Source organism: Vigna radiata, unplaced genomic scaffold, assembly GCF_000741045.1.
Source record: "Vigna radiata var. radiata cultivar VC1973A unplaced genomic scaffold, Vradiata_ver6 scaffold_100, whole genome shotgun sequence".
Classification (NCBI taxonomy): Eukaryota; Viridiplantae; Streptophyta; class Magnoliopsida; order Fabales; family Fabaceae; genus Vigna; species Vigna radiata.
This window is the reverse complement of record NW_014544133.1, coordinates 727,232-748,208: the sequence shown is the minus strand read 5'-3', so window position 1 is coordinate 748,208 and position 20,977 is coordinate 727,232. Positions and strand designations below refer to the sequence as shown.

The 20,977-nt window shown below is 30.7% G+C and overlaps 1 protein-coding gene across 1 annotated transcript in view; it reads right to left on the bottom strand.

Moving 5' to 3' along the window:
- Positions 1-10,861: 10,861 nt before the first annotated feature.
- LOC106755284 (beta-glucosidase 40) overlaps positions 10,862-20,977 on the bottom strand; it is an 18,467-nt gene continuing 8,351 nt past the window's right edge. Inside the window, exons 11-13 of the mRNA XM_014637398.2 lie at positions 13,145-13,247; positions 11,277-11,385; positions 10,862-11,177 (exon numbers count right to left, since the gene is read on the bottom strand). Coding sequence (XP_014492884.1) covers positions 11,009-11,177; positions 11,277-11,385; positions 13,145-13,247 — 381 coding nt within the window. The 3' untranslated portion in view covers positions 10,862-11,008. The remainder of the gene's footprint in view (positions 11,178-11,276; positions 11,386-13,144; positions 13,248-20,977) is intronic.

Genomic DNA, 20,977 nt, shown 5'->3' with positions numbered 1-20,977 from the left:
TTGATTTGATTTCTCACTCAATCAAAGTTCTAACAATAGTTGACTTTTAATGAGTTACATGACCATCTCATGACATCCATCTCATAAGGAAACACTTGATTAACTTGTAATTTACTTACCCGTTTTTATAGAATATAATCATCTTTAGTTTATAACTAGCAAGGTCCGAAAAACATGAAACAACTTCCTGATGACTCTTAAAGGCACTATAGTCCTTCTCAACCAACATCCATGTAAGGTTTTAGTCGCCATGACCCTTTCTTTCTCATTATTCATAATGCTTAAATCTCGATTAATCGAGCAACATATATTAACACAATATTCGCCTTTCATATCAATGTATTTTATGTCTAATCCATAAGCATTAGACGTGAAAAATGCACAATGACAAGTTTTAAATTAATTAGTCAAAATTTACGTTTGAGGTCCAATTATCTTTACATCATCAATTATCTTTAGGATAAGTAGTGCATGAGAGTGATGCTTACTCCAAGTTTTAGCAAAGTTTTCTCACTGTCATACTTCATGTGGTTACAAGCAATGTAAACCAGCCTAGATCACATGTTTTCTGAGACATTGACTTCTAAATTATGGCACTGCATCAACCCTCAAATTCAATAGTTTCATCTTCATGAATCATTCTCTTTTTGGTCAGCAAATCCTTCATGAACTTTGTATAAGTTTACATTTATTCCATGGCATCAGTGAATGACACATTGATTTGCAACCTCTTTATCATATTTAGAAATTTGGAAAATTGTATTTCCTTGTAAGTCCATGAGGATAAGGAAGATGAGTAATAAGAGGGTTTTCCTCCTCTATCAATTTCTTCTTCCTTTCTTTCTCCATCTTTTCCCACTTTCTCTCTATTTTTTCTTTTTCTTTTTCTAAATCTACTTCTACATTATTTTTATTCACGTCATTCTCCATCTTCTATGTACTATTTTCTTTATTTTTCACTTCTCTAGACTCACTCTCATATTTTTCTCCTTCAGGGTCATTCTTAGTTTTTTTTTTCTCTCCTTCTAATTCATTCTTCTCACATTCTTTATTTCTCAACTTGTCATCAATCCCCCATCTTATCACTGTACCTTACCTAATAGTGATAAATTTGCATTGCTCTTTTGGATTGACTTTTATATTGGTTGAAATTTGAGTATTGTTTTATTTAAAAGTTGTTGAGCAATTTAGTCAATTTGTGCTTCAAGATTTCTAAGAGATGCATCAATATTCTTATGATTGGAAGTTAATACTTGTATGAATTGAGCTAGATCATCTTCGAGCTTAGACACTCTATCTTGTTGAGATTGTTGCCTTGATAAAGGCATTTATGCAAATTTCCTATTTGATGTTCCTCCATATTGTCTCCAACTAGAATGTTGATTTTGATTTGATCTCTAATTGTTGGAGTAACTATCTAGCCTTTTATTGTTTTATTGTTGATATAATCAGTATGTTTATATCTTGTTATTATGACTGTTTTATCGGTAGCTTACCCATATGTGTTTGTGTTTGTGTTTGTGCATTATGAATGATATTATCGACACGTGAACAGATGGTGTTGAGGCATGATAGATTTGAGAGATGATGGGAGACCGACTTGAGATTTTATTTAAAAACATAACGCTTGAATTTTAAAGATAATGTATTTGGAGTTATTTTATTTCCTTCACTATTTCTATTGAACAAGAGTTTTTAACTATTATGTTTTAAATAAAGTATACACGTTAAATGTTGAAGTTTTTAAAATACATTTTCAAGCTGTTAAAATTTGAAATTTACCGATTTTTGAATAATTGTGATACACTGGAATTTTGAATGTTATAAAAATAATAATATTAATATTAATGATAAAAAAAATTCTACATGTTAAAACCAAAAAAAATCACAACAGATGTTAATAAAAAAAATTATAATTTTCATCTGAAAAAAAAAAAAACCTTCTTTACATTAACAAGACTATGACCAACAAATGAGAAATTTCGGTGGTGTAACAAATAAAAAATCCTAGCATTATAAATAAAAACGATCATAAAAATTAATTTATTGATATCAACTGAAAATAATCATTTCACTGTCACTGAAAAATGTTAACTAATGTTAATCGATAAATAATCTCAGATACATTATTCAAAAAAGAATTTTATGGGTTGAAAAAAATTAATTTATACAAATTGAAAATTATCCCACTTAACATAAATTGCAAATAAATATATTTAAATGAATTCATGAGAAGAAAAAAATATAAATTTAAAAATAAGAAAGAATGAAATACATACTATTTGAATGAAACTTAAAATTATCAAATTTTAAAATAATTTAATTTATTCTTAAAATTTTATAATTTTAACTTTTTTTAAATTTCTTAAATAATATATTTTACCATAAACCATTTCACAATATTTTTCTTTAAAAGTTATCCTTATTCCAATATACAGACCATTTCCATCTCATTTATCATACCAAAGGAAAGCTCAATGAAATTTGAGAGACTCTTGCAAGTTTCTACTTTGTATTGTTTTTGAATAACATGGTTTTGGAATAGTCAAAACACTTAAATGTTATACTGCAGAACTACCTAATGACTGCCTTATATCATGCACAACTGTTCAACATTATGGTCGGCTGAGTAGGGATGACACCACTAAACCTAATTAAGTCAAGTTGCAACAAACCTTTTGGTGATCTTAAAATATTGTATTTCGTTTTTAAACTAAATGATAAAGTATTTAATTTTTGTACTTTACAAGTTAATTTAAAATACTTTTATATATAAAATGTTTTTTTATGTAACAATCAAAATTTCATATGATATGTTATTTGGTGAGAATGATATTTTATATTAATTTTTATAAATAAATACTTTAATTATAATTTAGTTTAAAGACTAAAATACATTTTTTTATTGTAATTTAAAGACAAAAAACATATTTAATTTAAATAATTATAATTTGTAGTGTTGTCAAAAACGGGTCATCCGGTCCGGCCCACCACAGGTTGATCATTTAGTGAGTCAACCTAATCTGGCTCATTTATTAACGAGCCAGAAAAATTCGAACCCGACCCAACCCACCACGGGTTAGTGGGTAAACAGGTTCGCTCACTTAATTACAATTTTTTTTAAATAAAAAAATTACAAACTTTCTATAATTCGAATCTAAACAACTTTTACTCCCAAATCTCACTCCCAACATGAGTGTTTAATTAATTTTGAAAATAGAGAACTAGATAATTTTTTCAAGCAAAAATTAATAATTAAATATTTTTTTATAAAATTAAAATTAAAATTTAATAAAATAAAATTAAGTAGGTGGGTTGGTAGGCCAACCTGGCCTGCCACAGATTCAATTCGGATGAATCGGGTTTAAATTAGTTAGATTGAAATATGACCCACATAAAACAAATACAATTTTTTCAAAGCTAACCCGGTTCAAACCCCATGGTGGACCAGATTAACTTGCGGATCGTGATCCATTTTCACAACTCTAATAATAATTTGTATGTTACAAATTTTATATAAATTAAAGACATGACTATTTTATAATATATATGAATCTTAATGAGTTTAATTAATAAAGCACACAAAAGTAGAATTTCTTAGAAATTCAAAGACTTGGGTGAAAAGGGAGAAATTTGAGACTTTGAGGTCCGAAAGTGTTGGCTAAATTAACGTAATGGTAAGAAGTGATGTGAGGTTGGTGATGCATCACTTGACGAGTGCAAACAAAGAGCTATTTTCATGGAGCTAATAATGGTAAACTTCACCATTTTCTGAATGAACCCTTTTGCTTTTTCTACTCAAAGTCACCATCTTTTGGCCTTTGGGAAAGTTTTTATTTTCAAACTTTTTTGTTAAACCAATTAACTTGGTTTAAATATTGAGGTTTATATTTAAAGTAATTCAAGTATACCCAACTCGTTGACCTTATTATTTTTCCACTGTGCATGCTTATGTATACCTTTAGGGCTGCCAAGCCCATGTACCAAACTTTTTATAAATGACATTATTACAATTTTAATGAAGATTCTAAACTAAGTTTCTTAAATAGATTATTTTTCAAAAACTTATATTAAATTTTACTTTAATAGCAAACTGTTTGTAAAGATATTTTAAGAAACTCGTATTTTTATGTTGTTGACTTCTATTTAGTTAAAATTTGTTTAGTTTTATTTGGAATTTCTTTAGCATCCTATTTAGTACTACAATATTATTAAATAAATCTTCTCCATAACTTATCATTCATAAGTCGTTAAAGATTAATATATAATTATATAATTATAGTTATTAAAAAAAATTATATCATTCTATATAAGAGGTTCTAAATCAACAATTTCATAAAATTAAAACCTAATCACAAATTTTTTAAAAGATAGAAGTTAAATCTAATTTTTACTATTTTATATCTATACAGCTCTATCAATATCTTCCTCCTGAGATAATTTCACGCCTATTTTTTCACTTTCACATACCAATAAAAATAATTATTGCAAAATAAAAATATTAAACACAAGAAAAACAAGCACGAAGGTAAGCTAATTTATTAAAAAAATAATCATATAATAATTAAACCTATTTCATCATAAAAATAACATATTTCATACACTAGAGACATACACTTGTGATAACTTCTATGATTTGTAGAGCATTGTCAATGAATTCCACCCTACTATTCACAAGACTAATCTCATTCTCATTTGAGGCCATTATCTTGTTTTCAAACTAGGATCTCCTACTACTTTCATTAAATAACTCATTCTATTCTATATGAGTGTGAATGGGTATCAAAACACTAGGATGTCTCCTTGCTTGAATCCTTATATCAATGCTTGAGCTAAAGGAACGCCACATAATTTTCCTACAAGATTTCTAGAATTACACCAAACACATGCTTTATTTCATTAATCATATATCATATTTCATCATACTTATCAATCTCGATATATGACATACATAGATCATGTTTTTGTTTCACCAAGTTTACAATCCATATTACCCCTACAATAACAGTCATCGTAAATTTTCATATTACTTTCTTAGGTATATTGCACAACATATGTATGAATTGTATAGGATTTTAGAAAAACATTACAACTTCCACATTAACTCTAAAATTTATGTTCTTGCATTAAAATTAAAGATAATTGAATAAGGAATGCAATGAAGAAAGAATCAAGTCAACTAGACAATTGTGAAAAAAGTTATGTATCAAACAAGAAACAAAGGTCAAAGTTGTCAACAACCTAATCTACGGGAACATTATGTGAAACACTACTCTCATTATATAGACCTCTAATTCAAGATCTAACAAGTCAAGATAAAAAAACTATGTATCTAAGACCTGTTATTACAATTTTAGCTTGACTTAACAATTAACGAAGTGTAAATCTTAATTTTACAAAAGGATGCAGAGCATGAAACTGGGAACCGCCTAGTGCCGGTAATTGGTGTTAGCACTAGAACCCCCTATAACTCAATGATTTGAGAGTACTCAGCCTTCCAAAAGTGGTATCTAGTGCCCTCAAGTCAATGGTCATTGTCTAAGTGGTGTCCAACAACGTTGTAACAGTGCCTAATAATATACTAGAAGTGAAAACTTTATTTTTGAGTCTTAATTAAGGAAATTGACTCTTCTTGAACTATTATCCACTTAGGCGAAAATTTCACAATGTTTTAATATATCAATCTCTTAACTCAAAAAGGGTCAAATCTAATCAACTAAAGATCTCACAAATAAATTTGCATTAAAGACTTAAAACAAAACAAAACACCAAATTTCATCAAATACAGAATCTAAGAAAAGAAGGTAAATAGAAAGATGAATTTGATCAAATGTAAAGTAAAAGAGTTTTTTTCCCTGATCAAGAAAAAGAGAAAAGAAAGTTGAGGGCCAGAAGAAGGAAATGAAGGTAGATGTTGAAAGAAAACGCGAGAAAAAGAGGAGAAAATTTTATTTATGAGGTTTTACTGTCCGTTATTTTACTTTAAAAGAACAATTTTTTTACAACAATTTATTTTTGTAAAATTAAAAAAATAAATGAGTGCACCATATGTAAGTTTCTAACAATTGCATATTAATTACTCAAGTTTTTATGAATATATTATATTTATGTAATAAGGTATTATATTTATAATAAAATTACCTTTCTAATATTTATAACATACGAAATATTTAGTTTTCAGTTTTATATTTTATAATCCGATACACAATTCTAGCAATACTATATTATTTTAAAACACAACGTTGACATGATTTTTGCGTCACCAATCAAATTTTAAAATATCAACTTTCAAAACATGAGAAACACGTTCTAACTTGTTTCAAACTTGAACATTAAGCTTTGTTTTCTGGCACCAATTTTTTTTTTTTATTTGTTCATTGTATGACACGTGTTCTTGGTTGGGTAAAAACCTTGAGAAAAATAAACTACATCATGTTAGGTTATGATTTACCTACATATTAATAAGCATTAAACTTTATAATTAGAATAGTTTCCAATACTCTTTAGAATAGAAAATGGAAGTCTTCATGTTAGTTTCTTTGTATTTTCTCTTTTGATAGAATAAAGAAAAATAAATTAAAATGATATTACTCATAAATATGATCTTTTATTTTTATTTAGTTTCAATAATTATAATTAAATTTCTTAAATAAATGAAAATTATTTCGGATTTCTATAAAATAAATTTTTCATGACATATGTAGTATTAGTCATATTTACTTAATTAGATCACTTTATAAAATTGATTAATAAAATATAATGATCTCCACACTCTCACATTAATTTATTTTATATATATATATATATATATATATATATATATATATATATATATATATATATATATATATATATATATATAACTTGAAATTGTCTGTTAACCTATCAAAGTAAATGATTTTTTTTTTTATTTTGAAGTTATTTTCTCCTTTTTCAAATTCGACCTAAATCACCTTTTTTCGGAATGAACTTTGACATGGATATTAATTTTAGTTAAATGAAGGTAGAACATGGAAGCAAATGGTTGGTGAGACATTTTACGTTACATGATTTAAAGGAAGAAACGTAGAGAAGAGAAGGAGATTTTCTGCGTTTGAGGAACATAACGTGTTTTTATCTTAAGGGAAGGTTAGGTTGTTTTATTCTCAATATAGAAGCTGTAATTGAGTGCAAAGGCGCGTTAATAAGGCTAATTTATCACGTCAATGCACACCAAAAAAAGGAAAATATATTTTTCCATAGCTAAAATATCTTTCATTCTATATGATATACTTTTTTTTTCTTTTTTTATGCTCCTTTTATTTTAATAGGACGAATCACTCCACACAATTGACCATTAATGTTATTTTTTTTATTAGATTGAAGCTACTATTTCGTAATAGATTTTTTTTCACTATCATGGAGCACTATGCATGGTCAAAAACATCTCACACCATTTAAGGCATATAACGGTAATTCCAACTTCCTTAGGGTGTGTTTAATTGGGATAATTGGATTTGAGGGTGATTTTTTTTTTTGGTTTATTTGAGTGGATTTGAAGGTAATTGAGAGTGGATTTGAGGATGAAGTTTGTAAGAATTGATGTTAGAGTTTTAAAAATTTGTTTAATTGGTAGAAATTGAATATTAGCAAAATGCCCCTAGATATTAAAGTAATATAAAATGATAATTGTTAATATTATATTTAATTGTAAAAATGTTTATAAGGAGAAAAAAAATAAAAATTAATTTTTAAAATATAAAAAAAATGGTAATTTAGTAAATTGAAATAATAATAATAATAATAATAATAATATTACTATTATTATTAATATTATTATTATAAAGAGAAAAAAATCTTTATTATGATTATTATTAATTATTATTATTATTACTATTATTAATTATTATCATTATTATTAAATATTATCATTAATATTATTAATTATTATTATTATTATTATTAGTTATTATTATTAATATTATTAATTTTTATCAATAATATTATTAATGATTATAAGTATGCTTTTTGTTTTTTATTTTCTTGTCGTTTAATTACATTGACGTAAATTATTAAAAATAATTTAATGTTATTAAATGTTAATAAATAAAATTGTTAAAATAAATAAAACTATATTTTTTTTCTAATAAAATCTTTTCTAGCAAACCAACACGGTATAGAATCATATGTTTCGTCCAGTGCTCTCGTGCAGTGCTTCAGGCCGACGCAACGTCGCATCGTGTTGCCATCCTCCACAATGACAGACATCGTCGTCGCTCCTTCAACGACCATGACATGCTTTCTCCATCCTCCATCTATCGTGGACAACTTCAACTGCTTCAACCTGCATCGGTTTGCACTGCATCGTCCACCATCATCACACCTTTGTCCTCGCTGCATGGTTGACAACCACGGAGAGCATCCTCCAACGTCACCAACACCTTCGTCGCTGCATCGTCCACCACGACAGACATCTCATGATTGCTGCATGCTCCACCTTCATGCTTGCAGTTGACGCCTTCCAAAGCTGCATCATCCATTGTCGTCCATGGCTGCAACCGAGTACGAGTGTTGCTGTAACCGGATACCGCTGCGCATTCACTTTGTCCATGGCGTGTAACCGAGTACGGTAGTTTTTGTAACCGAATACGCAACTTCTTCTTCGTCTTCTCCACCCTTCTTCAGCTTCAAACACTGATCAATCACCTTCGTTCTTCATCTTCTAGCAACCTTACCACTAACCCTGCAAAAATGACACAAACATGCTTGCCTAACAACAATGAACTCATATGATCCTCACCTCAGGTCTGTGTTCCTTCTCCTCTTCCAAGGCGACTTGCAACTTCAGAACCTCACACCTATCTCTGCTTCATCTATCAATGCCTTATCACAACGCTTGTAGCTCTAAACAGTGAGCTCGTGAATAAACAATGCAACTTCTGTGTTAAATGGAGTGCATGTGAACGCAGTGCAAGTGCGTAATATTAAATTGGGTTTCTTTCTAATAACAGGGGTATTTTAGACATAACACGATTCATCCCTTCAAATCTCCTCTCATGAGTGGGTGACTGAACAGTGTAGGAATCGCGCTATTACGCTCAAATCGTCACTCACAATGCATTGCAAGTGAACACAATTTTTTTTTAATTCATCGCTCGTTGCCAACCTTGAACAGTAAATTACCTTCAAGTGAACACACCCTTAGTGATATAAAATTCAAAGCTAAAAATTATAGTTTTTTTTTCTACCACATATCACGGTTCGTATTGGAAAATTTTATAGAAGCAAGAGTCCAATTGCAACAAAGATAGTCACGTGTATAAGCAAATGAATAATTGATTAATGATGTGATACGATAAATTGAAATAAATATAACTTTTGGTGGAAATGATAACCAAATTTTATGTTAGTGTTTTGATAGGCATCTTGTTGATTTATATGACTTATACTCAATACAAGAGTAGAGGATTGTGTTTTATTAAACATTTTACCAACTTATATTATTTTCACTTATGCTCAAGATTTGGTGGTTGTGGATTGACACTCATTTTTCAAACGTATATGATAGTCTCTTCATAAGCATAGGTTAAGTATTGGTAAACATTTTGTTGAGCTTAAGAGTAGAGGTTATATTAATATATATCTTTTTTACTTATATGATAATTTTTTCGCTTACACTTAAGACTAAAAGTTTGTATAATGGTAGACATTTTTTTGACCTCTATGGTAGGCATTTTGTGGACATATATTATAATCTCTTCAATCACGCTTAAGAATAAAGAGTTATACGTTAGTAGACATTTTATTGATCTATATGATAATATTTCACTTACCATAAATAGAGTTTATAAAAGAAAAGTATTTAAGCTTACTATATTATTAATCCATATAATTCTAGTAATGGTACATGGTCTCTCTCTTTGATGAAAAAGTGAGTTCACCTATAGCCTAATAGAAATGGAATCAACAACCCCAAAACCAGCTACAAAAGCATCCTTCCTTCTTCACCACCCAGACTCCTTCCTCTATATGAGTATGAGAGTTTAGTAGAATATAAGGATAACTTCGAAAGAATGTCCCTATAATAAATACATAACACTAGACTTACATGTCATATAATTCATCCGTAGGAATTATATGACCGTACAATTCAAACACAATATTCAATCCACATATAACATTCCTCTTACTTGATAACATTTCCTTCAACCATTCAAATCCACGAATTGCATAACCTCCTCGTCAAATCGCATATCCACCAAGTCTTCATACTCACAAGTATTCTTTATATTTCCACATTTACCATATTATATTCAAATAAACTTCATACACTAACCACAGAAAAAAAAAAGATACAATAGACTTAATACCCATTTTCGTCTATATTCATCACTTTTGTTCAAAGTTGTCCTCAAGTTTTTTCGACATTCAAAATGATCCTTTTTTTTGGTAAAAATTTGTTCAATTTGATCATTTTCACTGACGAATGAGCTCTCAATTTCAAAAATACGCGATAAGGTAAGGGGAAGTGATGTGATAATAGTAAGTTAAAATTGTTTCTGTAAAACCAAATTAACATTAGTTTAAAAAGGACAGTTTAATTTGAGTTGAAGAAATTGATGAAATTGTTTTTTTTTAATTACAATGAAAATTTTATATATATATATATATATATATATATATATATATATATATATTCATTACAAAGCACTCTTTTCTAGATGGATGATGGATGTTATAGGATTCTTTTGGATTACTTAGTAAACTAATTTTAAATATTAGGCAGCTTGAAAGCTTATTTATAAAATCTTAGTATTGATTAAGTTTTTTAATGCTTGAGATTTCGATTTAAAGCATAATGACCAAATTAAAATCACTAAAATAACTTTCAATCCAATTGAAAGACTTTTCTATCAATCTTCCTCAACCTAGTTACACACGATTATTATAAAGAAGTTATACAAGTTTTAGGAGTCAAGTGTCTCATTTTCAATTTCCCATTACATGTAAATCATGTATTTTTTTTTTTTTATTTCAAGAACTTCTTGAACCATTCAACAGATTGTTTTGGGTATCTCTTCAAATTGTCTCTGTAATCAATGAAATATAGACCAAATCTAGAAGTGAATCCAGATTGCCACTCCCAATTATCCAGTAGGGACCATACAAAGTAGCCTTTTACATTGCATCCATCCTCTCTGCAAACAATAACATGATAGTTTTATTAGCTTAATAAACAATGTGAGAATTGAATCATATATAAACGCACTTACATAATTATAAAATAAGTTACATACTTAATTGAAGCTAATAGGTTAACTAAATAGTCATTGTGGTATTTAATCCTTTTCCCATCCTTCAAAGCATCTTTGATTGAGATAGATGGGTTATTTGGATCATCCATCCCTATGACAAGTGAGAGAGTGTGAATTAGCATTATAATAAAAGTGATGGATAAATTAGAAAGATATGAAATTAAGATGATTTTTTTTTCTAAATATGGAATATGAAAACCATATAAAACTTGTACTGCCATATAAGTCCAATTTTGCAAAAACTAATTTTATGACATGTTAGTTCAATCGAAAAATTGGTGAATAAACCTAATAGATTATTTCATGATATCTAGTGTTGTCATTATGATGCAGGATCTATGAGGAAACAATTACTTTTGATGTTATCTTTCGGGCCTATAGTCTCATTAAAATGTTAATCTAATAATATAAGAGTTGTTTAAGGTTTCACATGACTTGTTTCAGACATCTTACGATATACCTTGAGATGGAAGAATCTTTGACATCAATAATGGCAATGCATCATTATGAAGGATGTTTGTGAAATCATCTACCATAACATACTGTTGAACATTGCAATTTCACAACTATGGATGATGTATGTAAGCTATTATTTATTAAACTTATGTTTGATAAAATGATCACTGGTTGATATTTATGTTAGTGATGTTGGTATATAAATCAAGTAATTCTAAACATAGAGAACATTTATTTTTTATGATTTTCTTAAACTTGTTAGAAGTCTCACATTAACTAGAAATAAGGTTAATATAATATATAAATAGGTGCAAACCGTCAATTTTATGAGGTTGAGTTATGCTTAAAAAATCATTTTCTAATATAGTATGAGAGTCATAGTTAGAACTTATCCTAACGAGATTTATGTGGGTATTTTATGTTCCACCCGCTGTTTGGCTACTATCGAACTATCCATTAATTCTATTCTTACGCTTGAGATGTCTACCCACTTTCTAATAAAGCATTTTTATAAATGTTAGTACAACTCACTCATTATAAATGTTACATAGTTAAGTTATCAACATTTTTAATTTAAGTAGCATTGGCAACGAATGATTATTTATTGGACAAACAATATTGTTTTAGTGTAACTATTATATCATGCATTGACTTTGAAGCATGATCCCATAAATAAGGGAGATTCTTACAAATAAATAATATAACACTTCAATCTTTCTAAAATGTACTACATTTATCATTTCAAATATTCTTTTATAAAAGAAAAATAATATTTATTATATATTTTGTAACATTTTGTCAACAAAGAATCATTCGACATAGACAATTGGAGAAATTTGTCATGAGTGGACATAATATTGTTTACATATTAAAAGTTAATATTTACTATAATTTGATTTTCATGGTGTCATATTTAATCTTTAGTTTTGATTAGTATTAATAGTTAGTATTAGTTTAGATTAATTGTTATTATTAGTATTCATGGCTAGTTTAGTTTTGATTTACTATCTACATTTACATTTAGATGTAAATATATTCTAGTAGAATTAAGGATAATTTATTTTTTTAATTGATATTATAATTTAAACTAATATGATATGAGAACCTTTCTATATCATTAATAACTTAAATCAATATAATATGGAACTCTTTTACCTAATGAATTGAATGTTCATTTATGTTGTCTTTTAACAAGGAAAATAATTTACATAAGGAATTATGGATTTTTTTATGTGGAACATTTTGAGTCATAAGAATAAAGTAGTATTTAAAAAATAACGTATATAAAAAAAGAAAAAGAAAATAATTAATTTTTAAACAAAAACATTCTATGTAAATGCCTACATGATAAAGTGAAATTTTATATTATCATTGAGAAATAGTTTTAAGATTACCATTTTCTGTGACAATGATGAGAGGATTTCCGTATTTCTGTTTTATGTAATTCACTGTACTTCTCATCCCGTGTGGTACTATATACAACCATAAAGAATTTGCCTGCAAATCATAATTTCAATATCATTATCATTATTCATAAATATTAAAGTTTAGATACTCAAATACTATAGTTTTGATCTTAAAAAAACAATTTATTTATATCAATTCAAACAAAAGCTTAATTGAATGTGCACAAAATATAAGATAATAAAGATTTTTACATAAGTTTCTTACCCGTAAAAATTATAATTTATTGTGAGTTCTGTAAATACAGATTCCATTAAATTGAATAGAGTTTCTTGTATAAACAATTCTCTTAAAAACTAAATCATTGTAGGATTTATATTAAAATATTTTTTTATTTATAACAAAAATCACAATAGAGATGTTATATAGTTGTATATCTTGTAGGCATGACATTCACCTTTTTAAGGTTTTGATTAAGTTATTAACATCAAAGTTTAAAAGGCTAAATGTTTTAGACAATAATATCAAGTGGGTGTAATTAATTTTAGAAGTGTGACAAAAAGTAAATTTATATTTTAAATATGCATATGAGATGTGTGTGTGTTTCCAACCTAGGGGGAACATAGTATATGAGTGGTGTCAATAGTAGGAATAGTATCTAGTAGCACCTTTGGACTTGAAAATGAGTTTATATTTTTATTTTTTTTTAAAAAAAACAAAATAAAGTGGGTTGTGAGCTTGGCAAAGAGGGGGTGTCAATATCAAAAGAGAAGTCTTCATTTCTAAACTACGAACCAAACCCTATTCAATAATCTATGGAGATTTTTGGAACCATAATATAGTGGAAAAGAGAAATATAGTATCTAAGCTCAATTGAATAATGGCTAAGCTTTATCCTCTCTTTACTTTTATTGGAATTATTTTATTCTCTGTTCATAGGTTTTGTGGGGTTGAGTTAGGCTTAAAGTCCACTTCTAACAACTTTATTAAAATATAATGTGTTTATTTTAAAACTAAAAGAAATAATGTAAATGTCATTTGATATAATTCTAAAATAGATTATTATTAGTTTTCTCTTTTTTATAATAATTATCATTTCCTTATACTTTAGATCACGTAATTTCTTGAGAGAGGGTTTGCTTTGTATTTTTTTAATATAGGTTTGATTTGGTTTTTACATAGTTTGTTTCTTGTCTTTTTAATAATATGTTTTATGTGATAAGAAATGATAAATGAATTTTAGGATGTTTAAGTAAAAAAATAATTAGAGAAAAAAAATGAAAAATAAGATAAAAAATACCAAAGTTAGGGGAATTTTTTTTTAAACTTTTTCACTGCATGAGCAAAGAAAACTGAGAATCCAAATTCATAAAAACAAATATAATCGATTATTGGGAGATAATCATGTTGAAGTCAAGTCAAACTGATTTACTTTAATGCATTTCTGTTTTTACTGTTTGACAGTTATGTTTGTTTGTTGCTTCGTTGTTCTGTTTAGCCTTTGTATATAAACTGGTGCATCCCATTACTTTTAATAATACACACAGACTCTATTCTTTCATTCTCTTCACTCTTTCTCCAACAGAATTGGTATCCAGAGCTGAGGTTGAGTGTAGACCTGTGGTGCTTCAAGAAATCATAACATAGTGCGGTGTGCCTGTGTGGTGGCTGAAGCAAGAGGAGAAAAAGCGACTGTCAAAGACTTGGGTTCTTGCACATCTGGTGTTTGTCAAATGGCAGGAAGCGATTTTTCCACAGCAAATCTTCCAATCCTTACGGATAAGAACTGGACGAGATGGAGCACGCAGATGAAGGTGTTGTTCAAGTTCCAAGACCTAAGTGATGTTATTGAAGGAGATGTCCTTGAAGCTGGCGATGGTGCGACTGAAGGGCAGAAAGCTGCGTTCAAGAAAAAGGATAACAAGGCTCTCTTCATCATTCACCAGTGCGTTGATGATGTTCACTTTGAAAAGATCCANAACGCTAGCACTGCCAGAGAAGCATGGAGTATTCTTGTGCGTTGTCACACAGGAGGGGAGAAGATCAAGAAGGTGAAGCTTCAAACCCTTAGAAGGCAGTATGAGTTACTGCAAATGGAGGACAGCAACAGGATTGGAGATTACTTCAACAGAGTAATCACCATTGTGAACCGGATGAAAGGATGTGGGGAAATCGTCAATGATCTGATGATTATGGAGAAGATCATGAGATTGTTACCGAGGAAGTTTAATTACGTAGTGGTTGCTATAGAGGAATCGAAAGATCTCTCGAAGATGAAGATTGAAGAGCTTCAAAGCTCTTTGGAAGCCCATGAAATGAGGATGATAGATACAAGTCCATCTAAGAATGATGAACAAGCATTGAAAGTGCATCATTCCAAGTATGATGAAAAGAAGAAATCCAAGAAGTGGAAAGGGAAGTTCAAGAAGTCTGATAAAGAAAGAACTGATAATGGGTCTGTGTCAGGGGAGAAGGATGGAAAGGCAGAGAAGAGCTATCATTCAAAGAAGGATAAAAGAAACATAAAGTGTTTCAATTGTAACAAGTATGGGCACTATGCATCAGAGTGTCGTGCAGATGAAGGGAAACAAAANCGATATCAGTCCAAAGAAGCAAACGTTGCTCAAGAGGATTCAGATTCAGAACCTCTGACTTTGATGGTGACCACTTCAGGTGAATGCTCCAACTCTCAAAGTGAGATGTGGTATCTTGATTCGGGATGTTCGAATCATATGACATGCCATCGGGATTGGCTAATCAACTTTGATGAGTCGAAGAAGAGTAAAGTCAAGTTTGCCGATGACAGCACCCTNAGAGTTGAAGGCACGGGAGATGTAGTGATTCGGAGGAAGAATAGATCACATGCAGTAATCACAGGCGTGCTATTGGTCCCAGATATGAAGTGCAATCTTCTAAGTGTTGGACAGCTTGTTCAAAAGGGGTTCAAGGCGGTAATGGAGAGCAATAAGGTTGAGCTTTATGACGGTGATAAAAATCTGATCTTGAGAAGCAAGATCTCCAAGAACAGAACCTTTCATGTTAGCTTGGAAGCAGTAGAGAATTCGGAGTGCATGGCTGCAGTGAAGAGTAATGAAGTGAGCTGGCTATGGCACTTAAGATATGGCCACCTGAACTTCAGAAGTTTGCAACAACTCAGTGCAAAGAGAATGGTGCATGGTTTGCCCGAGATTATCTTACCAGAAATGGTGTGCGGAAATTGTATGGCAGGGAAACAAACAAGGAAATCGTTTAAGAACGAGTTGAATAAGAGAGCTAAAGAATGTTTAGNCGTTGTTCATTCAGACATATGTGGTCCAGTTGNAGCGCCAACGATTGCTGGAAACAGGTACTTCATATCATTCATTGATGAATTCAGTAGNATGATATGGGTGTATCTGATTAAGGCAAAAAGTGAGGCATTGGAGATGTTCATTCGCTTCAAAGCTCGAGTTGAAAGAGAGAGCGNCAAGAAGCTGAAAATACTTAGAACAGATGGAGNAGGAGAATATGTTTCTGCTGCCTTTGAGAATCATTGCCAAGCACATNGAATTGTACATGAAGTTACAGCGCCGTATACTCCTCANCATAACGGACTAGCNGAGAGGAGAAATCGGATGATCTTTGATCTGGCCAGAAGTATGTTGAAGGANAAGGGTCTGCCACGAAANTTGTGGGGTNAGGCNGTTTCAACNGCTGTCCACCTCNTCAACAGATGTCCAACGAAGAAGCTTGGAGAGAGAGTGCCACTGGAGGCGTGGACTGGAGAAAAGCCGACAATTGGCTATTTGAGGGTGTTTGGATCACTAGCACACGTGCATGTACCAGATCAAAGGAGATCTAAGTTGGAAGACAAAAGCAGAGTAATGGTGTTCATTGGGTATCACCCAACTGGGGCATATAAGCTCTTCGACCCAGTTGAAGAGAAGGTGACTATAAGCCGCGATGTGGTGGTTCTGGAAGATCAGTGTTGGGATTGGAATCAGAAATGCACNAANACNATGAAAACCAGAGTAGTTGAAAATGTTGATGACTCTACTACAATGGAGTCAACTACGATGTTAGAAGATGATGGGCATGAATCAAGGAGACCACAGAGGNAGCGGGTTCAGCCACANAGATTTGGTGAGTNTGAGATCTACTCTGATGCACAAATAGATGATGAAGGGGACCTTGTTCACATGGCTATGCTGGCTGAGGCAGAACCCATTGATGAGACTGAAGCTTTAAAAGAACCCGTATGGCGAAACGCAATGAGAGAAGAAATAGAGTCCATNNAGAAGAATGGGACCTGGCAGCTCGTTGATCTTCCTCCGAAGAAGAAGAGTATCGGTGTGAAATGGGTGTTTAAGAGGAAGCTGAGACCTGATGGATCTGTGTCCAGATACAAAGCACGTCTAGTAGCGAAAGGTTTCCTTCAGAAGCGAGGTTTGGATTTTAACGAAGTGTTTGCACCAGTAGCTAGGATGGATACTATTCGCTTAGTAATTGCTGTAGCCTGTGCAAGACGTTGGTCCCTGTGCCAGCTCGATGTGAAGTCTGCGTTTCTTCACGGTCCACTTGAAGAAGAAGTATACATCCAGCAGCCACCTGGATTCGTGAACAGAGGCAAAGAACACTATGTGTACAGGTTGAGGAAAGCCCTATATGGCTTGAAACAAGCTCCCAGAGCTTGGAATATATGCATCGATGCATTTCTGATGAAACTTGGTTTCACTAAATGTGTAGTGGAACACGGAGTGTATGTAAGAAGAGGCAAGGAAGAGGAGTTGCTGATCATTTGCTTGTATGTTGATGATCTACTCATCACTGGATCAAGCCCAGCGTAGATGGATGAATTGAAAAAGGTTATGCAGACGGAATTTGAAATGACAGATCTGGGGAAGTTAAGCTACTTCCTAGGAATGGAATTCACCTACACTACAGAAGGTCTGATATTACATCAGAAGAAGTATGCTAAGGAGCTACTTAAGCGTTTCAATATGTCTAATTGCAACTCTGCAAAGAGTCCAGTTGAGGTGAACTTAAAGTTACTAAGCTTTGAGAATGAAGATGACATTGCAGCAACCGTGTATAAACAGATTGTGGGTTCATTACGGTTCTTATGCAACAGCAGACCAGACCTGTCATTCAGTGTTGGGTTGATAAGTCGATTTATGGGAAAACCGAAGAAGACACACATGTTGGCTGCCAAAAGAGTGTTACGATATGTTAAAGGTACTGCAGACCTTGGCATCCTGTTTCGTTTTGGCACGCGAGAAACTGATGAAGGAAATTTAAAGCTTATTGGTTTCACAGATTCGGATCATGGCGGTGACTGTGTTGAGAGGAAGAGCACATCAGGTTATGTGTTTTTGCTTAATGGATCTCCAATCTCATGGTGCTCCAAGAAGCAGCCTGTCGTGGCTCTATCCAGCTGCGAAACTGAGTATATAGCTGGTAGCTATGCAGCATGTCAAGGAATATGGTTAACTGAGATTTTGAAGGAGTTGAAGATTCCTGTGAAGACACCACTGGAGCTGAAGATTGATAATGTGTCTGCCATCAATCTCTCCAAGAACCCCGTGAGCCATGGTCGCAGCAAACATATAGAGGTTCGATATCACTTTCTNAGGGATATGGTAAACAAAGGGAGAATATCCCTGACTTACTGCAGCACTNAAAACCAGTTAGCTGATGGTTTTACTAAAGCACTGAAGATTGAAAAGTTTGATTGGTTGAAGAAAGAAATTGGTGTTCGGTCAGTTTGCCTTGAAGGGGAGTGTTGAAGTCAAGTCAAACTGATTTACTTTAATGCATTTCTGTTTTTANTGTTTGACAGTTATGTTTGTTTGTTGCTTCGTTGCTCTGTTTAGCCTTTGTATATAAACTGGTGCATCCCATTACTTTTAATAATACACACAGACTCTATTCTTTCATTCTCTTCACTCTTTCTCCAACAAATCAGGGTATTAATGTTTTTTTATATTTAATCAATTATTATATACTTTAAAATTAATATAAATATATAATAATTAAATATTTATAAATATATTGTGTTATTATAATAAAACAAAATAACTAATAAAATAAATATAATATTTCATTTAATACATATTTTATATTAAAGTAATTAATTAAAATTAAATTTTCAAACTATATTTTTAAACATATAACAAAATATTTTAGAAACTAATTTTATATTTTTTTAAGCTTATATCAAAAAATTTATTCTATCACACCAATTAAATCAAGACTTTTCTCTTACTCTCTGTTCACTTCTCTTAATTTAAATAACTTTTCTTTCTACAATTTTCACTCATTTTTTTTTTTCAGGTCTCTCAAATTCAACCTACAGTCCATACACACCGATATTCATAGTAATATTTAACATGAGATTTAAAGAAAAAATAGATAAATATAATTTATACTATTATTATAAATTTTTATTTTTCCATTCATAATAATGGATTGTGTGGAGACTAATCAGAATAATGAAAGAATGAAATAGTAGAAACATTTATTTGTTACTCAAACTATTTACGAAGTGAAAATTCTTAAATATATATATATATAGGGGTTTGTTAACACGCGTACCTCTGTTTTTCAGTTGGTACGTTTTAACAATGTGTACCGGATTATAGTAGACAAAAATACCCTCATTTATCATGGATTCTAAGTTTTAAGGTCAAGGATATTTAAATAATTTTCATTCTCAAGACTAAAAAAAAAAGAAACCCCCAAACCCTTACTCACCTCCCTCATTCCTCTCAACCCTTTCTCTTTCATCTCTCTCACTCCAACATTTTCTCTGCCATCCTTACTGTTGCCCCAATTGAAGAAAAAAAATCAGAAACCCTTACCTAACCCCAATCCACCTTCCTCACTTATCCAATTTGTTTTTCTCTCGTCTCCATACTATCCTTCAGCTACACACAACAACCCGCGACATCATAATTTGTTGCTCTTGCTCTGTTCGTTCATTTGGAGGATGTGTTATATATTTTCCCTTCTTATTATTATTATAAAATTTCATTTTTAAATTAAATCATGTAAATAAAACCTTCATCAATCAATTAAATTTTCATACATCATTTACACATCTACACCACATTTCATTATATTTTTAAAGAACAAGATATTTCTCTCTATTGTCCTTTTCCCTTTACACAAAGTGTTTCTTTTTCCTTTCTCTTTTGGTATGGTATACATGATGTAAGATTACAACCTAGAATTGAAAGAATTGTACTCCTAGGGATCTCATCTATACCTATTTCTTTAATTTCCTTATGTCTCTTTTTTATCACTGAATCAGTTTCTACAGGCGCGTTTAAACTTTAACCACTGTGCAAGATAAAAAACTGTAAAATCATTTTTTACCTTTGAGATTTGGAAAGAGTAACATATAGTGACAAAGTTTATATTCATTTTACACACATTAATAAATATAAAATTATTATAAAAGAGTAAACTTTTTCAATTTTTAAAAGATATCTCTAATTCAAATTACCACCACCATCTTCATTGAGTAATATGTGGTTCACTGTGTAAACCTATGGTCGCAGTAACTTTAAAAGATATAATTAGATATAATAATTAAACAGAGCAACAAACAACTGTGAAAAAGTGTTCACTAATCTATTTATTTCCTGTGCAGAGAAAATGTTGGAGTGAGAGAGATGAAAGAGAAAGGGTTGAGAGGAATGAAGGAGGTGAGTAAGGGTTTCGGGGTTTCTTTTTTTTTTTTTAGTCTTGAGAATGAAAATTATTTAAATATCCTTGACCTTAAAACTTAGAATCCATGATAAATGAGGGTATTTTTGTCTACTATAATCCGGTACACATTG